The sequence below is a fragment of the Monomorium pharaonis genome, chromosome 4, assembly GCF_013373865.1.
Source record: "Monomorium pharaonis isolate MP-MQ-018 chromosome 4, ASM1337386v2, whole genome shotgun sequence".
In the NCBI taxonomy this organism is placed as follows: Eukaryota; Metazoa; Arthropoda; class Insecta; order Hymenoptera; family Formicidae; genus Monomorium; species Monomorium pharaonis.
In genome coordinates this window covers 21,816,178-21,842,757 of record NC_050470.1, presented here as the reverse complement: position 1 = coordinate 21,842,757, position 26,580 = coordinate 21,816,178, and the positions used below count along the sequence as shown (strand labels likewise).

Here is a 26,580-nt window from a genome sequence, read left to right as displayed (position 1 = left end):
ACAGCTTCTATAAATAAACTGATTGACAGATTATACCAAAACTTTTAAATATATATATATATGTACAGTATATTTAAAAGTATTTCTTTTTAAGGTGCATCTATATTGGTTCACAATGTATGCAGTAATGCACAAACAATACGTCCCTAGTGAGGTTAACTTTATATACCTATTTTGAAGCAATTAATGTTTTACTTAATGTACTGTCTTAACAATGCATATAAGTTCAAATGCTATTTATATAAAGTACCCGTACCAAATTTGTTCTCTTTCGGATTAGAGATTTTTGTAATTTTTTAATAAATACAAATTTGAAAAATAAGGGTTAAAATAAAAAAACATTTTTGAAACTAAAAAAAAATATATGAAATATTTTTAATTAATTATATAAGTATAATAAAGATTTAATAACAATATAATGCTTGGGCCATGTTGATTACACGTATACCCAATGTGGTCTAGTTATGTATTTTCCTCTTTCTCGTAAATATTTTTGAAAGAGTGCGAAATAACAGAATCAATATGTTTAATTAAGCATTTATTAACATATTTATGAAAAAAATGTCTCGTAAGTAGTTTATTTTAATATGTCTGATCTAGACATTGATTACTATATTTGGTCATGTATGGTAATCAGCATATTCAAAACGGCATATTTGTAATAAGGACACTTAAAAAGCAAAAATAAAGAAACTGAAGAAATTATACTTTGATTCACTTTGAAGAGCTTACAAAGTAAACCAATGAGAAAATATTTATGACTAATTCAGACAATATTTTATGTATGTACAAAGGGAATGAAAATAATAAATAAATCACATTCTAAAAATATAAAAATCTTATCATTTCGTTGTCATCGTTTCTTTGTTACTGGTTATAATCTAAATGAGACAAATTTCCGCATTCACTCGGTGAATATGATGGAAATACGGCAGGCAAATAAAAATTGTTTCGCTTCTTGTAATTAAGGTAACTTTACATTTTTTTAAATTTGTATTTGTAATCTCTAATATATTATATTAATATTATATTAATACAACTACTTTATTTTTTAAAAATAACGTAATCAATAAATTGTATATAATAAAATTTACTTACAGATTACCATGCGGTGTACAGTATTACAAATTACAAATTTAATTTGCATAACATTATATCTTTATGAATGTGTCATTTAGTGTCATCCGTCATTTTACCCGCAATCATGATATTCATTTATTTATTTTAATAAAAATGTTTTACATTACAAAAAATAAAAAATAGAAATGCATTAGTATATGTATTTTTAAGTAAACTATTTTACTATAATTACGTCATTCCCTATAAACAAGTGCCAAAATGTTATGTATGGATGTACATACCTAAAACACATTTCTTATTATACTAGACACCACAGATTATGAAAAATTTCTAACAATTGCTTTTGCATTTTGTGCCAAAATGTACAAGTATAAAGCCAGTGCCTAAGATAAATAACGTTTGAAAAAATTATTATTAATCAAGATCTGGAAGCACTCCGTTTACTTCATTTACTTAAGCAGAAATTATGTGCTTTAAAATTATAATCTGACATTGATATATGTTGGAAGCTCAAAATTTGAACTGCAATTTATTTTAAATTTATTTTTATTCAAGAATATGTCAAAAAAATTAATTACATGTTAATTCCAATATCAATTACATACAATATTTCATTAAGTAATTTATAATTCTCATTGAACACATTTTTGTTATATTTTAAAAAATATTTAAAAAATCAAATTTTATTAAAAAATTATCTGTTATATTTTATATAATAGATATCTATCTATTATAAAATATCTATATAGATAGCAGAAAATTTATATTTATAAATTTTTAAATTCTAAAATTTATCTTGGTTGAAAGTTGAAATAAAAGCACATTTATCACAAATTTTCTGCAAAACAAAATTATACACGTAAATTTAAACTCATCATACATATTAGAATAATTATATAAATTAAATATATACAAATTTAAAAAATGTATAAGTACCTTAATTACAAGAAGCAAAACAATTTTTATTTTCCTGCCGTATTTCCGTCATATTCACCGAGTGAATGCGTAAGTTTGTCTCATTTATATTGTAACCCGTAACTAGATAACGTTGGCAACGAGATGTCAATATTAGCATTCTTTTAAAATTTGATTTATTTATTATTTTCATTCCTCTTATACATTGCAATTCTTCGGAATTTTGCACGATAACATCCTTAAAATTATTTTATTTATTTTACTTTCAGCAATAAAAATTATCTTTCTTAATTTTATTTAAATAATATTATTATTTAGTGTTATTATTGAATAATACATAAAATATAATGTTTTTGAAAAATATTACCATATTACTGAAATCAATGTTTTTGGCATCTGCACACATAATGGATGTTTTTGGGAGATTACTGAAAAATAATGCACATTCCTCGAATGCTATCGGCCCTGTCTGATCTGATAAAGTACCCGCCAATTGAGTTAATTCATTAGCCTCTTTATCGCTTAATGAACAGTCTATCAGCTTCGAAATATCAATCTTGTACAACTTATCCGCCGACAAAGGAGCATAATATAAATCTAGAATTTTCACAATAAAGTTATTAGAGATCACAAAAACTTATAACTTATAAAATACTATCGATTATGTAAATCACTTTTTTTTTCTTTATATATTTTAATCAGTGTCACTCACTCACTCACTCACACACACACACACACACACACAATAATATGTATATAAGCATTTTTATAAAGAAGAAAAGTTATTAAAAATTACACAAAAAATACAAGACGCTTAATTAATTACATTACTCCCCATGTGGTGTAAAAACTTTACTTTTTTAATGATTGAAAACTTTTTTAATGATTGAAACAATTTTCTTGTTAGGAAACATTTAATTAATGAGAAAAGAGTACTTGCCTTTATCAAAGATCGTTAAGTGCATGACACCTTCCTGACAATTATAAGTTATGTTTTCTATGGTAAAAGTCGTATTAGTCGGTTTCATAAATTCAGTTTCAACTCTACAGAATTTCGAGGTATACAAATTATACACCGCTAAACCATTTGTTCCGCCATCAGTCATAAGCATCTGTATTATAATTTTATCAGATATAAAGTGTTTACTATTATATAAATTTAAATTATATATATTTAAACTATTATAAATTTAAACTATTATATAAAATTATTTGACATCTATAATTTAAATATTAAATAAATACAAAGAGAGCAAATTTTTAATAATAAATAAATAATGTGATTCATAATTATTCGTAATTTATTCGATTAATCTGATTAAGTATACCAACAACTGCGTTATCTTTTATATTTTTACAATGAGAAGCAACAGCAAGAATTGTTGTAAAAGTTCCATTAATGTCATTTCTGTTCTTAGCGACGTTAGATGGGAAGATAATACGTTTAACCAGCTGATCAGTTGATAAGTCGAAAATCAATACTTGCGGAGGACAAACTTGTTCGTTTTCAATTTGTCCACAATCCATAACAAAGATGTGATTACATTTAATCTGTAACACGAGAAGATAGACAGTAAATTCCAGATTATTCTCTATTATACAGATTACTGTGCATTGAATAAATAATATTTTTGATGTATTATTTATTCATGTATTATTTGATGTATTAAGTCTTTAAATGTAAATACAAAGTGTAATTGGCGCTTACATCTATTCCATAGACACCTGTAATGCCTTCGCAGTTTTTTCTTGTAGGCCAAGAAAAATCCGGATATGGACGCAGAAGCAAACCCCCTTCACCTTTTTCATTACTTACTGTCGTGAGACTAACCGGTACTCCTTTACGTCTGTACATTGTAAGAAATAGTCTACCATCTGCAACAATTTTGCAAGATTTATTAATGTTTTATAATTTTGGTGTAGTATAACGTAAGGTTATTCTTTACATTAACAGGATCAATGTACTATAATAAAACATGGATGTTTAATGATATATTAATCAGATCTTGCAAATAAGCTTTAATTAGCAAATTAAGAAAATATTATACATAAAAATGATATTACAAATTATAAAATATTTGTACTAATTTTAATTATGCAAATTTTATAAAAATAAAATTTTTAAGTAATAAAAATTAACATAAAATTATTACAAAATAATTGTACACTTTTATAAGCATAAGTATAAATTAATTTGGTTCCTTAATGCACAATTCTATTTTAAAATATATAATTTAAACTTAATACATTAAAAATATTTAAAAAAATTTTTTTTAAATTTTATTTTTGCAAATAATTATTACTATTTGTGAGATAATTCTGTATACCACTATTATTAAATTTATGTTCCAAAATAAATTGTGCAATCATTAATATTTTATGAAAGTTAAGATTTCTACATCTATTTTGATAAACATATTAACATTATAGCATTATATATTTTATATTTTTTATATTTTAAACTTTATTAGAATTTCTCTCTCTCTCTCTCTCTCTCTCTCTCTCCCTTTTTCTCTCTCTCGTTCTCTCCTCTGGTCATATATATATTATAATTTTATAATTATTTTCTCCTATCAGGGAAAGTTTTATATTTTTATACAAAATTTTATATAAAAAATAAATAATATCAATTTACCTGGTGCCTCATCTACGTACTCTAAAAAGGTCAAACCAGCTTTATAATTGCCGGAATTTATTGCTTCTTGTTTTTGTTGTGGACTCTCCCAAAGATAATCAATATATTTCCATGAGTACAGAAGATTTAATTTCACGTTGAAGCTTTTAATTACCACTGATAAAATTAGTATGACAAATAGAAGATTCTTCATTTTTAACACACAGCAGATAATTTGACATTGCTATAACAAGCGCATATACGCAAATGGTATTATTTGCATAATGGCTACCATTTATAACTTTGTTCTAATGCATATATTATAAAAAATAATAATAGAAGCAAAAATGTCTTTTAAAAGTATACTTTAATGGAAGTTGTGAACAACTTCAACCTCATCAGAAGTCTTTTATGTATGATCTAATTACACAACAATTAGTGATAATTCTTATCGTATGAAAAAAGTTACAAAGGTAAAAGAGATACTACGTATATAAATAGCATTAAAAATTATGTGCATTGTTAAAACAATTAAATAAAATATTATATATCACAAATAGTAATAATTGCTCCAAAATAGACATAAAGTCAATCTCATTAACGTGTGTAACGATCCGAATTTCCCCTATACAGACAAACTCGTCGGGATAAATCGAGGCAGGGTAGCATCCGTGAAACAATCATAGGCGCTTGTACGCACAAATCAAGCCTGGGCCCAAGTGGAGCAAACATTCAGGAACAATACTACGCTTTCAGATTGAGCATAGGCGTTCTAATAAAAAAGTTTAATGAGTACGAAAATTTCGTGTCTAAAAAGAGCAATCTGAAAATTTTTTTTAATTCTTGGTATGAAATTCAATTCATAAGCTGATATTAATACATAAATTTAATTTTGGAAAAGGATTTCCAAATCTATAAAAGAAATACATACAAAATTTTGTTAATGCAGATGTGCACAAATGACTCTACATTATCGACCTCGATCAAGTTTGACCAGCAGTTTAGCATCCCCTTAATTAATAGTATTTCGTTAATTTTCGCAATCTCTAATAACCCTACCGTAAAAATGCTAAATTTATAATATATATTATATGTACATACTGCAATATCGACAGCAAGTTTGTGCTGGAGTGGCTGGAGTGAGTCAAAGTAGTGAGTTAAAGCCAGAAGTAAAGAGGCCGAGACAGAGGCGTGGTATCGTTTTGCGGCGGTTTGGTGTGTGACAGTGTGTGCCTGTGTGTGGTTAGCCGCGACCGTCATCGGCGCGGGTGTGTTTTGCCGGAATAAGAGCGATCGGTGGTGCCGGAATCATGCTTGGACGTCTCCCCGCGTGTGTCATCGACGTGGGCACAGGGTAAGCGCTACCCCAGAACCGATAAATCGGGCGTGACTGTTTTTCGGAGGGCGGAGTCGATTTTAGGTTAGGACAGATCAACTGATCTGTCATCAATGACATGTACTTCGGTCAATTTTATTGCGAACCACATCTCGATCATCTCCTCGGTGATTCATGTGCTACTTCATAGCGCAATATTCATGTTAAAAAAAAAACTTTTGTCCCGCGACAAGTCGTGTCGACGTGTGTAAAAATATTTGTCGCACAATCACGATACGATCGGTATCCCTCGGTCGGGTTCATGGTTATCTATCTAATCACGGTGTTATCTTGTTAGGTACACGAAATTGGGATTCGCTGGCAATAAGGAGCCCCAACTAACTATACCGTCAGCGATCGCCATCAAAGAGACGACCAAAGTCGGCGATAATAATGCGAGGAGAATTACGAAGGGCGTGGAGGACCTGGACGCCTACATTGGGGACGAGGCTTTCGAAGCCACCGGATATTCGGTTAAAGTAACGTATTCGCTTAAAACTATTCGTTTAGAATTGGTTTTTTATTTTCTCGATGATTCGTAATACTTATTGCATTTGCATTTGCATTTTGATTTTTAACTTGCAGTATCCAGTGAGGCATGGACTAGTGGAGGATTGGGACTTGATGGAGAAATTTTTACAACAATGCATCTTCAAGTACCTCAGATCAGAGCCCGAGGATCATTACTTCCTCTTAACCGAACCACCTTTGAATACGCCAGAGAATCGGGAATACACTGCGGAAATTATGTTCGAGTCATTTAACGTGCCGGGACTTTACATAGCTGTGCAAGCCGTTCTCGCCTTAGCAGCCTCGTGGACAGCTAAGAATGTGGAGGACCGCACTTTGACTGGCGTTGTCGTCGATAGTGGAGACGGTGTAACCCACGTGATTCCAGTAGTACGTGTAGAAACATTAAGCCTTTTTTTTCGATATCGTACTCTTCAAATCTAACCATTGTTATTTCACTTTTACAGGCGGAAGGTTTCGTCATAGGAAGTTGTATAAAGCACATTCCTATCGCTGGTCGCGATATCACCTACTTCATACAGAGTCTGCTGAGGGAACGAGAGATTGGGATACCTCCTGAGCAATCGTTAGAAACAGCCAAATCGATCAAAGAGAAATACTGTTACATATGTCCAGATATATCGAAAGAATTCGCCAAATATGATAGCGATCCCACAAAGATAAAAAAATACGACGGTATCAACAATATCACAAAGCAACCTTTTGTGGTGGATGTCGGATACGAAAGGTTCCTTGGACCGGAAATATTTTTCCATCCCGAAGTAAGTGATTCGCGCGTGCAACTACTAATTTACATAATTAACGCACGTCTGCATTTTGTTTATCTGATTATATCAGTTTTCCAATCCGGACTTTACAACGCCGCTCAATGAAATTGTTGACGATGTGATACAAAACTGCCCAATCGACGTCCGAAGACCACTGTACAGTAATATCGTGTTATCGGGTGGCTCCACCATGTTCAAAGACTTTGGTAGACGATTACAACGAGATATCAAAAAGATCGTCGACTCGCGCCTCAAGCTTAGTGAAACGTTAAGTGGCAGCCATATTACGGTAGATATCACAATGATAATAATTTACTCATGAGAGGAAATGATGTACTCTGTATTATTATATAATTCTATTTATATTCTAGCCAAAACCAATAGACGTTCGTGTAATATCGCATCACAAGCAACGTTGCGCGGTATGGTATGGCGGCGCTTTATTAGCCAGCGATCCAGAATTTTACACAGTTTGTCACACGAAGAAAGCGTACCAGGAGTATGGTCCTGGAATTTGTCGTTATAATCCCGTATTTCACAGTATGGTTTAAGAAATAAATGGGACGAGCACGACGATCGAAATCATTTTTAAGAGTATTGTCACTTATGAATGTAAGGATTCTCTGTTTACTTCGAATTTACTTCGTTTTTCTATGGTGCTATAAATGCAATTAAAAATAATTCAAAGATTCTGACTTGTTTGTATGGACTTAATCTTCTGTATTTTTTTTTTTTTACAGAATTATGTCAGATATTTGAGTCAGCATGACTTGAATTTACGATTAGATTATGAAAATTAATGTACGTTTATTTCTGTTTTTGGAATTTAATCATCATTCAGGATATATAGTATATGACTGTATACACTTGATACGCATTTCCATAGAATTTACTATGTATTTTTATTTTTGCGATATAGTATATTTATTATATTTACAAGTCTTTAAAAAATGCATATATAACAGATTTATGATGTTATAATAATTATTTTGTCGTTTAATATATAGTGGTGCATATAATAATGCAACACTACTTACTATATTCAGAAACAATTTTACACTGAACAAAAACTCTAACAAAATTTTATACATACAATTTCTTTATACATGAAATCAAATGAATGCTGGAATAATCTTCTTAGACTATAGTATGTACCAACTAATTTTTTGCATTTTTACATGACTATTTAAAAGGACATATGTGTATTACTTAAAATTGTTAGATTGGATAGGTTTCTTTTGGCGTTGAGTTCCACACAATTAAAGAAGGTTGTTGTTACGCGTGGTCATCATTCTCCTCGCTAAATAAACAAAAAGTATAATCAACATCAGTTGATATTTTTAATTGCATACGATTTATATGAATATGAACATTGCCAATAGCCTGTAATTGGTAATTTATTTTCAGTTTTAGTTTATGAAAGAACAGATAACTACAAGGATATAATCAATGTTCTTATCCATCGAAATAAACATCCCCTCCCTTTTTTACTTTTGTGTGTGTACTTACAATAAATTCAGGTCATTTAAAGCAGCAGTTGCGCTATTAATGTCCGTGAAAAGCGAAGAGAAAAAGAGAGAAATAAAATTCGAACTGCTTTCAGGTGGTCTATCGTTTGCCGTAGGCCTTTTATAAATGTCAATACTATCTAGCGGCGGTAATGGATCGTGTGACAACATTGGGTCTTCACCCTGGATCTGAAATAACCAATACACAAACTTTAATAAAGTTGTATCGGTATATTAATGCGATAAGCAGAGTACAAAAGACATTACCTCCTGAACGTTAACTATAACTTCCTGCAAGTCCGATAATATGATGTGTCTTAATATATTTCTCGGCAATTTTCCCCGATAACGTTGGTTACGCTTCACTTGACAGTACTTGATGTAATCATCTTTAGACTCGACCCGATTTAGCACAGCGTGCACACACTCTTCCAACCATGGTAAAATATCTGCTTCTTTCCAAAGATGGAAGCTGCGCACGACATATAACTTTTGCAGTTTCTCTAGAGCCGGCGATGTGTTAGATTGTGCTTTAGAGTTGAAAAAATCGTGGGACATTACCTGAAAAATGAAATATTTAAATCAGCACAAGTAGCATCTTTTTAGAATATTTTATTGCGTTTTGAAATAATGCATTTTCAGGAAATATATCTTAAAAAATAATTATTTTAAATCTCTGTAATACCTTCGCGTCTGTTTGTATACTGCATTTTTCCAGTAAGAGCATCAATACACCTGGAAACATGATAAGAGCATTTTGCAGAAGTGTATCGGCATCAGTTTTATTTCCCAGACGAAAGTGAGCCAAAGCCAAGCTATACGCTATATTTGGTAATTGAGTTAAATTTCTGGAGTCCTCCCATAGATTACAAAACTTTATGAACCATTCGTATTCTTTGGCTTTCAAGGCATAGAAGTCAATGGACAGAACCACTGCTAATGGATCATTTTCAGGATCCAATGACAGGAGTAATTTACAAAATTCCAAACTTGTTCTGAAATTTTCATTGAAATTAATGTACATTTTCGTTTTTTTTTTCGCTAATATTCTTTCGCAGGTAATTACCTGTAACAAGCACGTCCGCCGACGAATCCGAGATGTTTAAAAAGTGTTATAAAAAGTGCGCGATTCTGCTGCTTCCTATAATCCAATCTACATTGCGCGGTTGTTATGTTGAAGAACGGATGAAATGCACATTCTAAGCAGTATAGAGCACGTTTGATAAACTCCGCTGCATACGCTAAATCATCATTTATTTTACACATTTCAGATACCTGCAGGAGGGAGTCTATATGGTAAGAATGGGCATTTACTATATTCTGAAACATAACAAATTGTGTATTATTTGCATATCAAATCTAAAAGAAAAAAATTTTGTTACCTAATATTTAAGCTTGTATTATGAATAATTAAAGATACTATATGAGGGAATTATAAAATACAAAATTTAAAATATCAAAAAATGAAGAACTCTAATAAAAATACTAAAAGTGAGAAAATAAATAAAAGTCACTTATGGAAATTAGAATGCTAATATAATAATATAATAGTCTTAGAATGACATTATAAACCGCTTGATACGGTGAAGATGACTCAAAATTGAACCGAATGATTGCATTAAACATTTTCTGCATCAAGTTGTACCTTAAGCTACTTATTAATTATATTAGCATTCTATAACATCCATGTGTGATTCTTATTTGCCTTCGCTTTTCTTTTTTATAAAATTTTTCAAAAAATTTAATATCACTATCTAATCTCGAGGCTCACATTTACTTACAATTATATTCTCTGGATTCAAACTTTCCACGGCTTGCAAAAATTTATGCTGTATCTCTTTGTACGAAGCGCTATGTTCATATACAAAATATTGTACATCCCCCGTAGTATCCTTCATAGAATAATCTAGAGTCATTGATAATCCAGATTTCTTAGTTATTTGTATCCAAGTATTATCTTGTTGTGGACAAATCAACCATGTCTTCTTTAAATTTCCAGGGCGGCCTTTATTTCTCTTGCTACAAAAAAGAAAGTTTTTTGCTCAACAAAACTTATAAATTACAGATATTATCAATACATCACACAATTATATATATGCAATCCAAATTAAAAAGTAATGTATTATTTGTAACGCTGTTACCATATTATTATTTTTTTTTCAATAACCATTATTTTGCTTCCTCATAAAAGAAACTTTGTTTTTGTATAAAAATTTTTTTTTAGTTCTTGCCAATGTGTCAAGAGTGTTCTTAAATGTCGTAAAAACACAATTTAAAAAAATGTTGGTGTGTGTGTGTGTGTGTGTGTGTGTGTGTGTGTGTGTGTGTGTGTGTGTGTGTGTGTGTGGTGTGCCAAATTTACTGAAATTTCTGTAACTTTAGATCTGATTAACCATTTCTTTATGAAATTTATATGAAATACGGATAGAAAAGACTGAAGATTTTGATAGATTTAGAAAAATTGCCATTAATAAAAAACAAATAAAAAAACATCATTTTAAGAAGTCTTAATTACTGAGACTTGAAATGTAGCTCATAAAAAATAAAATAAACTATTTTTGATATATTGGATGGAAATTGTATGTAGAATGCAAACAAAATTGGATAAAGAAATGTTGATAATATATAATAAAGCTTCCTCTATGAGGAAGCCAAGAAAGTGACATTTGCAAATTTCTAAATTGTATACTTAAAAATTATAAAAAAGTAATATGCAAATCTAATTTCACACTTAAAAGCTATGAGGAAGCAATATGCAAATTTCTACTCGCACAATTTTTTGTGTTTCTATAATGGTAAAGGTAGCACCATAATATTTTACAGTAAAATTTACGTTTGTAAATTGCAATCTAAATTTTTATAAAAATAAGTATACTAAAAATAAAAACAATTAAATTAATATAAAAAATTAAAATAATTATTAAAAATCAATTTATTATAAAGAATAACTAGTTAAACAAAAACTAGAGAGAAAAAAATCATAAGTTTTATCGATTATTAAATAATATAATTTTTAATTCTAATATCACACATTATAAAAAAGTAATGGTAACAGTAACACATTACTTTTGAGATTAGTAATAAATAACAATAATAAATTCTTCTCTACAAAAAATAACAGTAAAGGTAATCCTGGATGCACAATTGTACCTTTGTCCAGCCTCTATAGTTTTGCTACCAAAGATCTTCTTCAACTCGTTATATGGATTCAAGTGTTTACGCTGTACAGTCAATATACTCTCCTTGGATATTTGGTCGACCCATTGTGCCTCCAAAACTTGATTACTGCAACCTGGCAGTGGCTCCCCAAGCAACTTATTCACTTCCCTCACACTTCGTTCAATCTCGTCTACATTCTCGTTACACTCCTCTTCATGCTCCTGCTGGCTCCTAATTCTCTCATTTTCCAGCTTCTTGTGCTTTTTCTTTCTCTTCCTGCGCTTCGTGTCATTATAATCCACATTATTTGTAACTAGGTCCTCATCCTCCTGCCTGCCATCGGTATCCTCATCCTTATCAGAGTTCTGATTCAACTGCAAGAACAGTTTATTATTGTCACTGTCAACGATGATAACATTTCATTTCTACGTACCACGTCAAAAACGTTGAAAGACTTGGACTTGGCGTTGCTGGTCACCAGAACTTCCTCCGTGTCACTCACGTCGCTGTCACCTTTCTCGAGGGTCACGTCGCCGCCGTAAACCTTCTTCATGTACCGCGTGGACATTTCAAAATATGTATACGGAATGTATTTTTTCTTCAAAATGGATATCTCGTCGCGAGAAGCACCTGCGATTTCAAGCCTCGTGAATCTCGAGCGCGTTCACCACCTCTCTTCTCCAAGGAATCTGCAGTTTATCACTTCGTGACGACGTCCCGCCATATCAAATCAATACATCATCCTCGCACGCACGTACCTTTCATGTGCAATATGCAATTGCGATCGCGAAACGCACGATCCAATACAGCTGCGACTGCAGGATCCGTACCGGTTTTCGAACAGAATAAAGGAAACTTCGAGACCACGAAGACTCGAGGACCGTGGTCGAAGACAAGTCAAACGTGAGTCGTTCGACGTGGTTCGACGAGGGCGAGGTGTTGCAAGAGGTGTTGGCAGAAAGCCAACAGATGAACAGAGAGAACTTTCTCTCCCTCCTTCTCTCTCTTTCTCTTTCTCTCCCTTCTTCGTGGACGCAGTTTATCCTTATCGGTCGTCGAAACGTGCGACTAGCTGTCGCGCTTCTTGCTGGAGTCTGGAGTTTGTGTGGTGTGAGGTGTGAGGTGCAGCGAGGTGGTGACCACAGACTGCGTGTTTTGATTCGCGTCGATCAGCGCTGATCAACGCCCACGTGAGCCTTCTGGTGTGTATATGTCGAATGAGCTCCCGGATGCGGGCACCTGCTTACGTGTACTACCGCGAGACCGGCGGCGGCGGGGCATGTGCGATCGCGATCGCGGTTTCGGTCTCGGTCTCGACAATCGCGTTCTGACGTTGTGTACGTAACATAGACTCTGCGTGGCAAAGCGACCCGTGTTCCCGTTTCGCGCGAGACTCATCATCCAGCGAACATGACCGTCAAACTGAAGCTGAAAGATGTGAAGGACAAGCTGAAGGAGGACACCCTGGACCTCAGCTTGTGCGACTTGGAGGAAGTGCCTGTGCGAGAAATCGTGAGTCTCGCTTTGTTTTTCTTTTTTTTTTTTTTTTTTACAAAACTGAACACATATGGAAGTCCACTAACTTTGAATGAATCCTGGTGTGTATTAAAATAAAATTTTTATATCATTTTTCTAAGTGATAAACAAGTGATAAACAAGTGTTATTTAACTTACAATTTTTTTGGTAACTATTAATATGTTAGAAATATTATAGGATACAAATAATTTGTGGCATAAATGTTTCTTATATCATGTTATGTGTTTCAGGCATCTCTTAGGAAAGCAACAAATGTTAATTTGTCAACCAACCTTCTGGTTTCGCTGCCGGTATGTTATTAGATACTGCATATTTTAATGGAGATTTTTTATTAATTTTATTGTAAGAGTAAATCTTTTGCAGGCCACTTTTGTTACTTTAAAACAAATTGTAAAATTGGATCTTAGCAGAAACATGCTGATTGAACTGCCTGAAAATTTTGGTGAGATGACACAGTTGAAACATTTGGATTTGTATGCTAACAAGGTAAAAACGACATCTTTTCCTCACAACATACTTTGACAAGATCTCATATAATTTGTGTAAAATTTACAGATTAGCAGATTACCTCTGAGTTTAAGCGAACTGAAAAATCTGAAGTGGTTGGACTTAAAGGAGAATCCTTTGACTGAGGCAGTGGCCAGTGTTGCTGGACCATGCAGCAATATGCGGGAGTGCCAGGCATGCGCTCGTAATATCGTCACTTATCTGTCCAACGTCAAGCTTGTCATCGAGGAGGAAAGATTACGTAGATTAAATAATGTTACAGGTGTGCACTGCGCTTATTGTTCTGCGTTTGAGGCCCATTTACATCAATGCGGATCAACTTTAATATCTATCTTTTTATCTTTTTCTAGTTTTACGAACTAGAAAAAGATAAAAAGTAACTGAGATTAAAATTAATCTACATTGGTGCAAATAGGTATGTAATGTTATCATGTATTTCAGGCGATGGAAACAAGGAGGTGACAAGTACAAAGAAAGAGGGTAAAAGAAAGAGGAGGAAGAATGTAGAAAGGACAGAGAAGACAAATGGAAATAAAACCGATTCTCCAACTCAGAGCGTGGGATTGCAGGACAATAGCGATAGCGTAAAATTAACAGGATCGACATCCGACAGCGCGTCCGCTGGTAAATTGTACGAATCCACAGGTAAATGTACATCCACCTCGTTCTGTGTATTTTTTCGAAATATCTTGCTAACTATAAATTATACTTTTTATATATATTTTATATTTCATTATATTATACATCGATATTTTATCTCGATGTATTACTGTAAAAATCGTTTACTAATATCACAATATGATTTTATGCTCCCTCGGCGATCTAGGTTCTGGACTGTGCCGGTCTCTCACGTGGGTAATCATGTGGCTCTTCATGATTAGCTCGTTGCTTATCATAACGCTGATAATACTCTCGTGGCGTTACGAGCAACAGACTGACACATTCCTGCAAAATGCACAGACGTTGTCGGGCCTGCCGTTGAAGAGTTATCATCGGCAGGCTACGGATTATTTGCAGCATATAATAAAGCTCGCGACCATGCACATCGAGTCGATTATCGACGGTGCCAACGATTTTTACAGAACGCAATTCGAAAGTGACACGAGCAAGACGGGGAAGGAGCTATAAAAAAAAGACTATTTGCTTGTTTCCATTTAACTCTGAAATGCTGCTCAAATTTTTCTTATTAACACACTACTCTGAGTGGAAACTCATCAACATAATTAAGCTTTTTTTTACACTTTTTATGTCTACAGGTCCTTTTTGTATAGGTTGTTAAAGTCCCAGAAAGCACAAAATATTATCATAAATATTTATAAATACTCTACAAATTTATTTTCAAAAAATATTTTTTAAAGATGATATAATTATTTTCATAAACCATTTAGAAATGATACAAAAATTATTATCAACAATATATAGAATATATTTTTAAAATGTACTGAAAAATATTTATGGTATATGAACTTGAAATATTTTTTATATTCTTTGATAATAATGGTATAAATATTTATTTTAAATATTTTCATAAATGTTTATCATAATTTTTTTTATACCTGACAAACTCGGACATAAAAATATGTAAAAAATATTTATCATAAATATTTTTCCTTCTTATAAATATTTTATAAATATTTTGTGCTATCTGGGGTGTTAAAATAATCGAACTAACATTATTTTTATGTACAAAACTTATTAAATGTTATTTTAAACTGACACAAAGCTTTAATTAAAAAATTATAAATATTGTAATTGTATAACAAACTAAATTTGAGTTAGCAAAATTTACCCACAGTAGTATTCCAGAATTAATTATGGATCAGCAAAATTGGAAGGCATTTGAACAAAACAGACGATGCATTTAAAAGATTTTATTGTATCATAAAATTTTATTTTCATTGAAAAATAAACGAATAAAGAGATATTCGTGATAAACGTTATTTATTTTGCTATTTAATCCTTGGAAAAAAAAACTTTAAATCGCATAAGTTGCGACAGTATTTAAATTTGACGCGCGCACACAGTAATGCCTAACTTCAAATGACAACGCACGTACTTCCGGGCGGCGGCTGGAAGAAAACTCTTCTCTATAGCCATTTCCGCGCGTTACGGGTCACATGACTCCGGCGGTCGAATTACCAATTAACCAGTTCTGAAGGAAGAACCTTTTGATTGGTCGGTTCAGCGGAAAAAGTCCACGCGCTGGTCGCCGCGAGTGGCTGTAATCGATCGTCACGTGATCAAGCCGGCCGTTTCCGTTAATTCATGATTGCCTCTTTTGTGCTCTGTGAGTGAGTTTGTATACACGCGCAACCAAGCGATTACGCTTCGTGGCAGCGTAAAAACAAAGGTGGGAAAAAAGGTTAAAAGGCGATTCGTTCAATCTGCTTCGCGCGCGCATTATCCCGAGGATGGAGAACAGCGGCGAGAGCGGCGATGACGGTCCGCTGGGGTCGACGTTCCTGGGCGGTAGTGCAGTCGCGGCGTCCTACATCGGCGTACAGTCGGATGACATGGAAGGTAGGTTAGCGTTCTCTCCAGAACAAATGAGACAGCCGACCTTTTGGGAACACTGATCGAGACGACCGAAAGTTTCACTGAACGTTATCCGAATTCCTGAAACCCTCAATCCCTCAAAACGTAAATTGGGTTATCGTTTGGGGCGGGAGAAAGTGAGGAATGCAGGCATGTCGCTCGTCGGGCTGCAGCGTGTTTACACTTCAATTGCGTTTTGATCGATGACATCTCGATCCCTGTCGCTAAATTTCTCACTTCCGAAGACGTTTCTGAAGACGTGGAGCGTGATGAATTTCTGCTTGTCCTCCTGAACCTTCGCACAGTTTGCTTACCGAAATTCAAATACATAGAAACAGTTTAAACCTACAAGTTTGTCTTTTATACCTGGACTGGCATTATAATACTATTTTCCTTCTTGCTTTTGCTAAATTTAAAAAGTACACCTATTTTGCTTTGCTTAAGCACTAGTTCAGAAAATGTACTCCATAAAAAATAGATCTTATATCTTTACAAAAATGATTTATACATTTGTATTTAACCTTTGTATTGGTGACTCCCTCGTGGTCACCATAGACCAGATTATAAGTCAAATATCCCTTGGGGTAGTAAGACAACTTATATAAAACTTAACAAACATTATTTTCAACAGATGATCCTGAGAACACGGATGATTCGAATCATGGGGCAGATCCCCTGCAAAGCCCCGGAGTTTCCACCGTCGGTGGACCGCTTCGCGAGCAGGATCGCTTCCTGCCGATCGCGAACGTTGCCAAGATCATGAAGCGGGCTATCCCAGAGTCTGGAAAGATTGCCAAGGACGCACGTGAGTGCGTGCAGGAATGCGTCTCAGAGTTTATCTCGTTTATTACATCGGAGGCAAGCGACCGGTGTCACATGGAGAAGCGTAAGACTATCAACGGCGAGGACATTCTGTTCGCCATGACCACGCTCGGCTTTGACAATTATGTCGAACCGTTGAAGGTGTACCTACAGAAATATCGCGAGGCGACGAAAGGCGACAACCCGCAAGGGAATGTACCCGCTGCCGCCGGCAACGGGAAGACGGAGCCGCAGAGCATGTATGAGGATCAACTGTTCGCCATCACCGCGACGGCGTCCAGCGTGACCACCTCCGATTCGTCAGTTATCTACAGTTATGCGTCGAACGAGCAGATGCAGTTCCAGCTTTCCTGATCACTGGGAGTTGAAGTGATATTGATATAATAAGTATTTATCGCGTATCTGTTCCCGAGACACACGGTGCGTGATCTATGTGTGTGTATGTGTGTGTGTGTATGTGTGTGTGTGAGAGAGAGAGAGAGAGAGAGAGACATGGGCATGAGAAATGGATCGCGTGATCACAATGAATTCAATCGCACGTGGGAAGAGGAAGTACGGCTTTTTGCCTAGCAATATGCGTAGAGCAACGTAATTTAAGTTTTAATATTAAGATCATGATCATATTGTAAGAGATTCGGTCAAGGCGAAGTGTCGGAGAGATAAGAGTAAACTTTAATCTTTGTAAAGAAACAACTTGTATAAGCGTGAGAGCGTAAAAGAAAATAAACCAGGAGGCTTCGCGAACGAGAACACCCGGTCGGCGTGATTTGATTTTGGTGGGGGGTTTCTTTTCACTTTCTCGAACACAACCAGGAATAGAAAAACGTAGCCGATTCCTTTATTTTTCTATTGTTTAAGCTCTAAGCGCAGATTTTTTTTTTTTTAGACTACTCTTTTTAGGCGCTGCCTGCGAGAGTCCGCGGTTCAGGCCGCAACGGGGAACTAAAGTACTCGGGGGATAATCGGGCGTACTGAACCGGCAGTATACAGAATTTAATTCGTAGAAAATGTTCGTGATCACACGCGTTGTGATCTTCACTCCGGTAATTGGGCAGGTGAGAGCAGGAGCTCGTGTCCCTTCGTCGCCGGCGATACGGATCGGCTAGTGGGCGCGGCGACCGTCCCAGGTCGTTCCCGTTCTTGGTCTTGCGTCGACGGCGGCAACAGCGAGGCGGTCGACAGCGTTCCTCCCGGTCCTCCCGGTCCTCCTCCTCCTCGCGCATCCGCCTTCCTCGCCTTCTCCTTGTGCGAGGGGACCTGGCAGAATCGCCAGCAGCGGCACTGGCCACACCGGCATAGGCAGAGGCACAGCAACACGCGGAACAGGCAGCACAGTAGACCAGCGCACAATAACGACGGGCCTACCAGCCTCAGCTGCGGGCTCAGGAAGCCCTTCTCCCCGGTGCCGACGAACGAGATTACCAAGCCGAGCGCGGTGGTCCCAAGGCCCACGTAGAGCACGGTGTTGACGGCCGCGCTGACCTCGCCCCGCTGCCGAATGGCGTTACTGCTGTCATCTTCGTCGTCGTCCTCGCCGCTGCTCCCGTAGCAGTAGCTCGCGTCTCTTATCTGAAGCGTACGATTCGGTGCGAGAACACCGAATTTATTTTCCGATACAATCGAAATGTATCTCTTCCTTCTCTCCTCCTTTCTTCTCTTTAACATTACATCTTTTCAGCTCTCGACTTCCTGCACGATTCATTCCTTCTTTTCTTTTCCCATTGGAGAAAGAGAAACAAGAAAGGTGAACTGTGCCAGAAGTTCTGCTAAAAAAAAATATATATATAGGAGTATCTGGAAAAAAATTACCCTGTTTCTCTTCATCCATCGCCGATGTGCTTCGCACTGCTTCGTTCTGTACCCGGGTGACGTAGGTGATAAGGGAAGGGGCGAAGGTCTGTTGCATCCTTGCCACGCCGCCTTGCCGCCGGGTCCCTGTCCGCCGCACTGAAATACGTAACTCTCAGACATATCGTTACGAGTAAACCCGAAATTTAAGGCCAATGCGAATCGCATGATTCCGTTAAGTAATGTAAGCGCACGATCCATCGAATCGTCATGGTTTTTCTTTTCTTCTAGTTTATTAATTTTAATTTATTGTATATGTCGCAATTACTCTCTGTATTCTGCAATAAAATCCCGTGAGAATGTTCACAACAATGTACATGTAGAAAGTACTCCTGAGTCCTTACAGACCCTTCGAACGTTGACGTGCGCCTTACGTGAATGAACGGGAGGGGTGTTAAATTATTTCTGTAAGAGATGTGAGACATAGCAGAGGGGGAGATGTATGGTCGTAGCCTGAGGAGCGATTGATACGTTCGTTACGTTTGCCCGATCGATTTCGCTGTCGTAATCGGCACCGAGGGAATACGCGATCGATAAGGAATACGCGAATCTCATGGAACTTTCACGTCGGCCCGTCATTCATAACGAGTTCGTCCGTTCTAGGTCGTCTATACTCCGAAGGAGAGCCACGCGACGTCGCGACGACGCTAATTTACTTCGGCGTTCACGCGAGGGGATCGAGATCGGTTTTTTCTTTTCCTTTTTTTTTCTTTTTTACGATGGCCGTGAACTCTTGATACTTACCCCGTACACGTAAGATGGGGGAAACCGTCGTGGGGGATACCGTGGTAGCGGCGGAATGAGTCTGGTGGCGAAATTGGAAGGTAATTCTCGAAAATTCACCGCCTTACCCCCCCGTAATCGCTGTTTCTCCCGTCTAATTAATAGAGCGGCCTGCATCCCGCTTATTCATTTGCGTGACAATATCGATCGAGATCTCGGCCCCCTGACTGCCCGGTTTTTTTCCTCTCTTTATATCCTCTTTCCCCCGATACGATGCGAAGAGACCAGTCCACCTTAAAGTTCCATCAGCGATCGATACCGATCTAATATCGCGTTATCCGTTACCATCGGCATCGATCGCTGCTCGTTCCTGTCGATGATAATCGTGGAAGGGGGCATGTTTTTGTGCCTATACTGAAATTACATTACGAGCCTTTAGCCGAATATTTTTTTGGGGGGGAGGGGAGAGATTTCGGGCGGGTGGAGAATCTGTCGCCTCTCTTACGCTGCTCGACGCGTTTATCGCGTGTTATACGCCACCAGACAGCCGATCGATTTGCTATTTGCTATATAACGTTGTACGAGGTGCCGGCAAAGGAGATGTAGTGTGCAACCAGAGGGGAGCATATGCGCTTTGAGTGAGGGTGAGTCGCGCTAAAGCGATATAGAGGTGAGCTTCGTAATTTCTCGTCAATGATCGCACTCGGCAGAGATGACGGTATAATGCAATCGAATTCTTCACCAATGTGCAGCGAGATATACAAAAAAAAAAAAAAAAAAAAAAACTAAAATTTGACAAGAAACACCGGCTAAACATATTTATTTTCTTAATTTTGATAATTGATATAATAGCAATTTTGAAGAATTTGGAAAAAAAGACGCACTGAAAAACTATCAAACATAATGCAAACGAACTTTGTAATGATTTTCGAAATATATCATAATTTTTAATGATTTGTGACAGCAGCGGAGACAAATTGGATAATCAATTTTCTCTGCCCAATGCGCGCATTTGTCTCGCTTTGCATGATTTCTGTGGTAAGTACGCGTGGTATTTACACGTAAGAAGATGGAAGATCGTGATGGCGACTTTGGCAAGAAGAGAGAGCGGCCATAAGAAACAGCGTGATCTCGGAGGAGGCTGGTTATGAGCAAAGAAAAAGAGAGAGAGAGAGAGAGAGAGAGAGAGATAATGCCCGACGATGTTACCCACCTGTAGCTCCGAAGTAGGAGGCGAGACCCGGAGATCGAGGATCGAGGGTGGCGGAAAGGGAAAGTTGCTGGACTTGTTGGCCGGGAAGGTGGTGGCGGACGCCGAGGACTCGAGGGAGAGCGGGGGCGGCGAGATCGGGAACTGGATCGGCGAGACCGGGGCGACTTGCTGGGACTTGTGATGGTCGGCGTGACGGCGCCGATCGTCGATGACCGGGTGGAACGCAGCGGACGACGACGAGGTCGACGTCAGCGCCTGGTGTGTTCGTGAGGTCGCCTGCGGCGTCGATGCGACTTGGTGCGACGAACGGGCGGCGAGCTTGGTCGGGTGATGGTGATGGTGGTGATGCTGATGGTGCTGGTGGTGATGTTGGTGCTGGTGTTGGTGCTGATGCTGATGCTGGTGCTGATGCTGGTGCTGGTGCTGGTGGTGGTGCTGCTGATGATAACGCGCGCCGGACGGCAAGCCGGCCTTCAGTCTTGGCGGAACGACGTTGACCGGCGCCTGCTTGCTAAGCTGCAGTCGCTTCTGCTTCCTCCGGTTGGCGATGCTTGCACCACCCGCCGCGGCGTACATCGTTCCGCGAGTTGCCGAATCGCTTCCTCGCTTCCCGTCTCAAGTCCCGACTCCGTATCCAGGGCAGCCCCCGTTCGAGTTCCTCGTTACGAATCAAGTCGCATAATAGGCCGATGATCGGTCCTTGCCATGGCGTGTGTCCGTCGCACCCTCGTCCTTTCCCGAGGTAATATCAACTCCTTTTCCCTTTTCTTTGCCCCTTTCTCTCACTCTTTCTCTTGCCTCTCTGGAAAGGCAAGAAACGTGACGGAGCTCCGGCCGTCTGTGGCACCCGTCATCGCGATCTACGTTTCTAAATCTCTATGTGGGCAAGCACGATTAAAGGCGATTCACCCGACGTTGGACCAAATCATCGCTAATCAGCGAACGCGTAACGCATTATTAACTTGGCGATTCGTATATGCACGTGGGTATAAGTGTTGCAATTTTCCACGTGTGTAACTAATTCTGAAATGTCCTTGGAAAGTTTTTTACTCTGATTTTCAAAGTTCAAATCAAACAAAATATCAAATTTATCTTTCTTTTTGGCTGTCGTGTTATTAATGTACATTGTATCTTCTGCATTTAAAACAAAAGAAATATATATTTAAATGTTAGGTAAAGGTATGTAGGGTAAAGAAAAGAAAATTGTAAAAATGTAAAAATTGAATCGTAAAAAATTCAAAAATTATATATTGCAGATATTGCAATTAATTACAATCATTTTTACATATATATCATACGGTTTTTTAATTAATTTTGTAATTTTAATACGCCATTTTATCCAATATTAAATTAAAATTAAAAATAAATGTGCCAAACTATCTGTTTAAATTTTGTTTTTCTTTTGATTCGAATATGATTATTAATGGTATAACTAATAATGCAACATGCAACATTATCGCTTTATCGAGTGTCATAATCAAGCTCTTCGATTATGCGTTCGCTGAATATCCAAAAAGAAAATATAAAGTTATATTTTTTTACATTATTAATCGCTACATTAATAATTGCTATAGTTTCAGTCTACAGTTCCAACATAACACAAGAAAATTTAATATACATCAATCAAGTATGTATATATTCGGGAAAATTTTTGTATGAAATTATAATCTTATCCAATTTCATAAATTTTCTTATAACTTTACAATAATGAAATAATATTGTATAAATTAATGGTATTCTTTTTTAATTAAATTTAAACAAATGTACACGTAACAGAATAACTATATAATATTTTTTTCATATATAAATTATTTTAACATGTGAAATTATAATTTAAAACATTAAAAAATTTTATTTTCATTAATAAATGACAATCTTACGAAGCTATTTAATGCTTTTAAATTATTAAAGCACAAATGTTTCTTAAACTTGCTCTAATATATGGACATTGTTGATTTACTCTTAAAATAAGTTTAGATAATATAATTAAAAGAGAGATTAATCCGTGTAATAAAGTCTTAATGCAACTCACTCAAAAAGAATTCAATTTTAATTACGTAAACGGCGAAAAACAAAACATTTACAATAATTGTTAAGTACAGCTAAAGATTTTGATGATTCTTTTCGTCATATTACTCCATTAATTATTTACAATAGTTATAAAAGTATTGAAAGCAATTTCTAATTTATACATATTTACATACATTCATATAAAAAATGCTTGACTACAAGCGCTCAATTACGAAGAAAAAGCAATAAAAAAAAGTTAATTGCATGTACAAAATGTGCGAAATTCTTTTTAATTATATTATTTTAATTATAACGATTCTTCCTCCTGATTTCAACAGCGTCTATTAATTTGGAAAATGTTTAATTTTTTTCTTTTTTTTAATATTTCTTTACAGATAAAAAGTCGATTTTATTATCACAATTTTAGACTAATTAGTTTATAGAGTCAATAATTGTTTACTTTTAGTTAACCTCTATATATTATATTTTTGAAATTATTGTGAATTTAACAAAATTCCATTGCACTGACAATTCAAATTTATTAATTCTATATTAATAATTTTAATAAGGAATTTCTAATAATTTAATAATTTCAAAGAGAGGGAGAACAATTAATGAGAATTCGGACGAACCAATGCCATTAATTATTTCTCTTCTTCTACAAGCAGATATGCATAATAGAATGAGGCAATTAATTAACTAGCACAACTTCTCTCCCTTCCCTTTATTCCTCTTAAATTCCGCAATGCCGCGTGAAGAATATAATCCCGATGAAATATGCCAGAAATTATTCACATTGGAAAATGAGCTGCCTATAGCCCGAAGATTCGGAATCGTTCTTCAAGAAAGTCGTCCACGCGGCGGATTAAAAATGCATGACGGGTGAGTCGTACAACAAGCGTTAGTCGTCGTAGTGCCCAGCCTAAGCGAATAAGCGGCATGCATAGGCGACGGATACGTGCATGCGTGCATAGAAGAAGATACAGACAGGTGGAGATAATCATATGCTGCAATGGCATCGTGGACGGCGTCGCGGTACCGAGGAGGCAATCCAACGGCGGGCACGACACCGCAAGAGGCACCAAGAGGAAGAGAGGTGCATTACCGTCGCTACTCGTGATATAAACAGAAAATTACAGGCTGACTGGTGGCCCCCGGGCATCATCATGTTCATAACTCTCCTTCTCGGGCATTGTTTCTCTCGGTGATAAAAATTTCCTTTTGCTTTTTCTTTTCTAAGGGGTGAATATTGGAGGGATCTAGGAACAACGAAAACGACGACGACGACAACAACGAGATAACGAAAAGGCTACGCTCGAGTACATCTTGTTCTGGTTTTTTTTTTTTCCAATTCGGCCACTAACAACCGCTGCAGCAGCGAACGGCGACAGCAACAGCAACAGGAATACAGCAAACAAAAAAAAAAAAGGAAGGAACAGGCATCAAGCCAGCCAACAACATCAAAAAACAACGCGTACCAACAGTCCGAAAGAGAGAGAGAGAGAGAGAGGTATCGTCACCGTGTTCAACCCCCTTTTCTCTCTTTCTCCCTTGCTTTCCCTCCCACAGCCTCTCTTGTTTCCTCGACTCGTTCACGATAAACAGTGATACAACGACATTTTGTCACCCCGTTGCTTCCCTTTTTTACGCGTTGCCTGTGTCCGTTCGTGCCACTCTTATCGCGGACGGTCTGGTACCACGACGACGACGACGACGACGACGGCGACGGCGACGACGCAACGCGATTCGACGAATGGCGCGTCTCACTTGGTCGCCAGCAAGGCGCACGAATTGTCTACATCGCCCTCCTCGCGAATGTAGACGCACCCGTAGTCACCCCCGAGCGTGCGTGCGACCACCCACGACCACCGACTGACGGACGAGCAGCCGCAGACAGCCGCACCGCACGCGCCTCTACCCTCTTTTCTCCTTTTTCTCTTTTCATTCTTTTGCACCTTTCTCTTTCTCCCTCTCTCCCTCCCACCCCCCTCTCTCTCTCTCTCTCTTTTTCTCTCCTATCCTTTTCTCTCCTCCTTTCTCTTCTCTACATCTCTTCTCTCCTCTCCTCCCCTCTCTCTTTCTCTTCCTCCGCTTCATCCTCCCTTCTATCATCGGCAGCCGCGCGCGCAGGAGGAACCTCGCGCAGGGTTGAATCTAGGCGGGGGTGCGAACATAACAGCAGCTGACCTGTCACTTTCACCGCACTTACACGAAAGTGTCGCATTTGCAAAAAAAAAGAGGAGAGAACATCACCATGTTCTGATCAAAAAGAGTCACTTGAAGGGGAGAGGGGGGTTAAAAAAGTAATTATCAAGCAAAAACAGAATTCACATAAAATTTAATTTTTGTATGCTTATTTGAACTTGCAGGAAGGTATTGTTAAAAAGTTATCACACTCGTACAAAACCGTAAAGAAGAAAATTATTCGTTGTGTGAGAGAAAAAATGTTACGCGAGCAATGATGAGTCATGCTCCGCCTTTGTACACATTATATTTGTACACGTATATTTGCTCTTATTTTACAACTCGATACAACGATACAAAAGGCGATCAGAGGGGCATTGTCGAACGGCGCGCGCGTGCGAAAACGCCGAAGTCGAATTCTAGGGCAACCCGCTTTGGAGGGCGGGCGTCTGTTCGCCACCCCGGCTGTAACCCGGTTACCTCGCCTTCTCGATCTCGCCCGAGTCGATATCCGTACTAGCCCGTTGCCTTTGACCTTTCACCTTTACCGCCCTAGCCTGATTTCGCGACGCAGCCAACGACCTGCCTCAGTCTTTTTTTGTGGGACAAATAATTTCTATTCGGGCTGTTCTAAGTATTGTGTAAATAAATAAAAATGCTGCTTGTCACACACACACATACTAACATCGTATAGAAAATATAATTTTTATTATACATATATAACAATCACATACGCATACGCACTTCAAGAAGAAATAAGATTATAGATTATTTTTTATTGGGCGACATTATATATGCATAAGAGTAAAAATTCTTTCAGAGTAAATTAAGATTATTTGTATAGATATGTATAGGTATTATACATTTGCTACAACATAATTAAAAAGAATTTTTTCCAGTTAAACCTTTTGAATCACTAAAATTTTATACTAATTATCTTTAAATGCAATTTTGGTATTACAATTAATATTTGTCTACTAATTGTAAAGTAAAAGCATTGTTCTCTGCATTTATCCAATTCTCATTCTTTTTTCTTTACAGGCAACTAAAAAATTACAAGTTGAGTTATTCATTTGTTGTAACAATTAAACATGTATCATTGTTGGATGATATATTTATTCTATCAATATAATTTCACTCATTAATATATATGCAAAAATTAAATTTTATTACATATTAATTAAATTAAACTAATTTGTATATAATTATACATATAACAGAATATAATAGAATATATATGTATATATAATAA

The 26,580-nt window shown here is 36.5% G+C and overlaps 6 protein-coding genes across 8 annotated transcripts; 3 read left to right on the top strand and 3 right to left on the bottom strand.

Moving 5' to 3' along the window:
- Positions 1-2,847: 2,847 nt before the first annotated feature.
- Positions 2,848-5,616, bottom strand: LOC105832190 (major royal jelly protein 1). The gene is made up of 4 exons (XM_028191078.2): positions 4,631-5,616; positions 3,704-3,870; positions 3,328-3,546; positions 2,848-3,107 (listed from the first exon to the last, which is right to left on the bottom strand). The coding sequence occupies exons 1-4, from the start codon at positions 4,821-4,823 to the stop codon at positions 2,910-2,912; spliced, it is 777 nt and encodes a 258-aa protein (XP_028046879.2). The 5' UTR covers positions 4,824-5,616; the 3' UTR covers positions 2,848-2,909.
- A 154-nt stretch (positions 5,617-5,770) lies between these two features.
- Positions 5,771-8,607, top strand: LOC105832196 (actin-related protein 3). 2 transcript variants are annotated; one of them, XR_001138714.3, is made up of 7 exons: positions 5,771-5,963; positions 6,283-6,463; positions 6,570-6,884; positions 6,962-7,276; positions 7,353-7,571; positions 7,654-7,894; positions 8,023-8,607. XR_001138714.3 is itself a non-coding variant. In XM_012672928.3 (6 exons), the coding sequence occupies exons 1-6, from the start codon at positions 5,920-5,922 to the stop codon at positions 7,831-7,833; spliced, it is 1,254 nt and encodes a 417-aa protein (XP_012528382.1). In that variant the 5' UTR covers positions 5,771-5,919; the 3' UTR covers positions 7,834-8,607. The 2 variants fall into 2 exon arrangements, 1 of the variants encoding a protein (XP_012528382.1); XM_012672928.3 differs by having other exon boundaries at positions 7,654-8,607.
- On the bottom strand, positions 8,182-12,550 carry LOC105832195 (transcription factor 25). Its single transcript, XM_036285573.1, has 8 exons — positions 12,383-12,550; positions 11,941-12,323; positions 10,572-10,809; positions 9,857-10,110; positions 9,476-9,785; positions 9,058-9,351; positions 8,792-8,979; positions 8,182-8,582 (listed from the first exon to the last, which is right to left on the bottom strand). Exons 1-8 carry the CDS (start codon positions 12,515-12,517, stop codon positions 8,558-8,560), a joined length of 1,827 nt encoding a protein of 608 aa, XP_036141466.1. The 5' UTR covers positions 12,518-12,550; the 3' UTR covers positions 8,182-8,557.
- A 775-nt stretch (positions 12,551-13,325) lies between these two features.
- Positions 13,326-15,324, top strand: LOC105832197 (leucine-rich repeat-containing protein 59). Its single transcript, XM_012672930.3, has 6 exons — positions 13,326-13,461; positions 13,717-13,776; positions 13,850-13,972; positions 14,042-14,255; positions 14,435-14,638; positions 14,820-15,324. Exons 1-6 carry the CDS (start codon positions 13,360-13,362, stop codon positions 15,119-15,121), a joined length of 1,005 nt encoding a protein of 334 aa, XP_012528384.1. The 5' UTR covers positions 13,326-13,359; the 3' UTR covers positions 15,122-15,324.
- A 924-nt stretch (positions 15,325-16,248) lies between these two features.
- LOC105832194 (nuclear transcription factor Y subunit B-4) lies at positions 16,249-18,100 on the top strand. The gene is made up of 2 exons (XM_012672926.3): positions 16,249-16,513; positions 17,160-18,100. The coding sequence occupies exons 1-2, from the start codon at positions 16,405-16,407 to the stop codon at positions 17,702-17,704; spliced, it is 654 nt and encodes a 217-aa protein (XP_012528380.1). The 5' UTR covers positions 16,249-16,404; the 3' UTR covers positions 17,705-18,100.
- A 68-nt stretch (positions 18,101-18,168) lies between these two features.
- On the bottom strand, positions 18,169-25,022 carry LOC105832193 (clock-controlled protein 8). Of its 2 annotated transcripts, none has more exons than XM_028189070.2 (4): positions 24,623-25,022; positions 21,135-22,010; positions 19,160-19,297; positions 18,169-18,919 (listed from the first exon to the last, which is right to left on the bottom strand). In XM_028189070.2, exons 2-4 carry the CDS (start codon positions 21,708-21,710, stop codon positions 18,386-18,388), a joined length of 1,248 nt encoding a protein of 415 aa, XP_028044871.1. In that variant the 5' UTR covers positions 21,711-22,010; positions 24,623-25,022; the 3' UTR covers positions 18,169-18,385. The 2 variants fall into 2 exon arrangements, with proteins under 2 accessions (XP_028044871.1, XP_012528379.1); XM_012672925.3 differs by having other exon boundaries at positions 21,135-21,936.
- Positions 25,023-26,580: the final 1,558 nt, after the last annotated feature.

What these genes read in the sequence shown, in the direction of transcription:
- LOC105832190 (XM_028191078.2), bottom strand. Translation starts at nt 4,823, where the DNA reads ATGAAGAATCTTCTATTTGTCATACTAATTTTATCAGTGGTAATTAAA. An exon ending in GTACGTAGATGAGGCACCAG is followed by an intron (nt 3,871 to 4,630) that starts GTAAATTGATAT and finishes AAATTGTTGCAG; the next exon opens with ATGGTAGACTATTTCTTACA. An exon ending in CAGGTGTCTATGGAATAGAT is followed by an intron (nt 3,547 to 3,703) that starts GTAAGCGCCAAT and finishes CTCGTGTTACAG; the next exon opens with ATTAAATGTAATCACATCTT.
- LOC105832196 (XM_012672928.3), top strand. Translation starts at nt 5,920, where the DNA reads ATGCTTGGACGTCTCCCCGCGTGTGTCATCGACGTGGGCACAGG. An exon ending in TAACCCACGTGATTCCAGTA is followed by an intron (nt 6,885 to 6,961) that starts GTACGTGTAGAA and finishes TCACTTTTACAG; the next exon opens with GCGGAAGGTTTCGTCATAGG. An exon ending in TAAGTGGCAGCCATATTACG is followed by an intron (nt 7,572 to 7,653) that starts GTAGATATCACA and finishes TTTATATTCTAG; the next exon opens with CCAAAACCAATAGACGTTCG.
- LOC105832195 (XM_036285573.1), bottom strand. Translation starts at nt 12,517, where the DNA reads ATGTCCACGCGGTACATGAAGAAGGTTTACGGCGGCGACGTGACCCTC. An exon ending in TGAATCCAGAGAATATAATT is followed by an intron (nt 10,111 to 10,571) that starts GTAAGTAAATGT and finishes GTTATGTTTCAG; the next exon opens with AATATAGTAAATGCCCATTC. An exon ending in GTATACAAACAGACGCGAAG is followed by an intron (nt 9,352 to 9,475) that starts GTATTACAGAGA and finishes TTCATTTTTCAG; the next exon opens with GTAATGTCCCACGATTTTTT.
- LOC105832197 (XM_012672930.3), top strand. Translation starts at nt 13,360, where the DNA reads ATGACCGTCAAACTGAAGCTGAAAGATGTGAAGGACAAGCTGAAGGAG. An exon ending in TAGATTAAATAATGTTACAG is followed by an intron (nt 14,256 to 14,434) that starts GTGTGCACTGCG and finishes CATGTATTTCAG; the next exon opens with GCGATGGAAACAAGGAGGTG. An exon ending in TAAATTGTACGAATCCACAG is followed by an intron (nt 14,639 to 14,819) that starts GTAAATGTACAT and finishes TCGGCGATCTAG; the next exon opens with GTTCTGGACTGTGCCGGTCT.
- LOC105832194 (XM_012672926.3), top strand. Translation starts at nt 16,405, where the DNA reads ATGGAGAACAGCGGCGAGAGCGGCGATGACGGTCCGCTGGGGTCGACG. An exon ending in ACAGTCGGATGACATGGAAG is followed by an intron (nt 16,514 to 17,159) that starts GTAGGTTAGCGT and finishes TATTTTCAACAG; the next exon opens with ATGATCCTGAGAACACGGAT.
- LOC105832193 (XM_028189070.2), bottom strand. Translation starts at nt 21,710, where the DNA reads ATGTACGCCGCGGCGGGTGGTGCAAGCATCGCCAACCGGAGGAAGCAG. An exon ending in CTCCTACTTCGGAGCTACAG is followed by an intron (nt 19,298 to 21,134) that starts GTGGGTAACATC and finishes TACGTATTTCAG; the next exon opens with TGCGGCGGACAGGGACCCGG. An exon ending in GATGGATGAAGAGAAACAGG is followed by an intron (nt 18,920 to 19,159) that starts GTAATTTTTTTC and finishes CGTACGCTTCAG; the next exon opens with ATAAGAGACGCGAGCTACTG.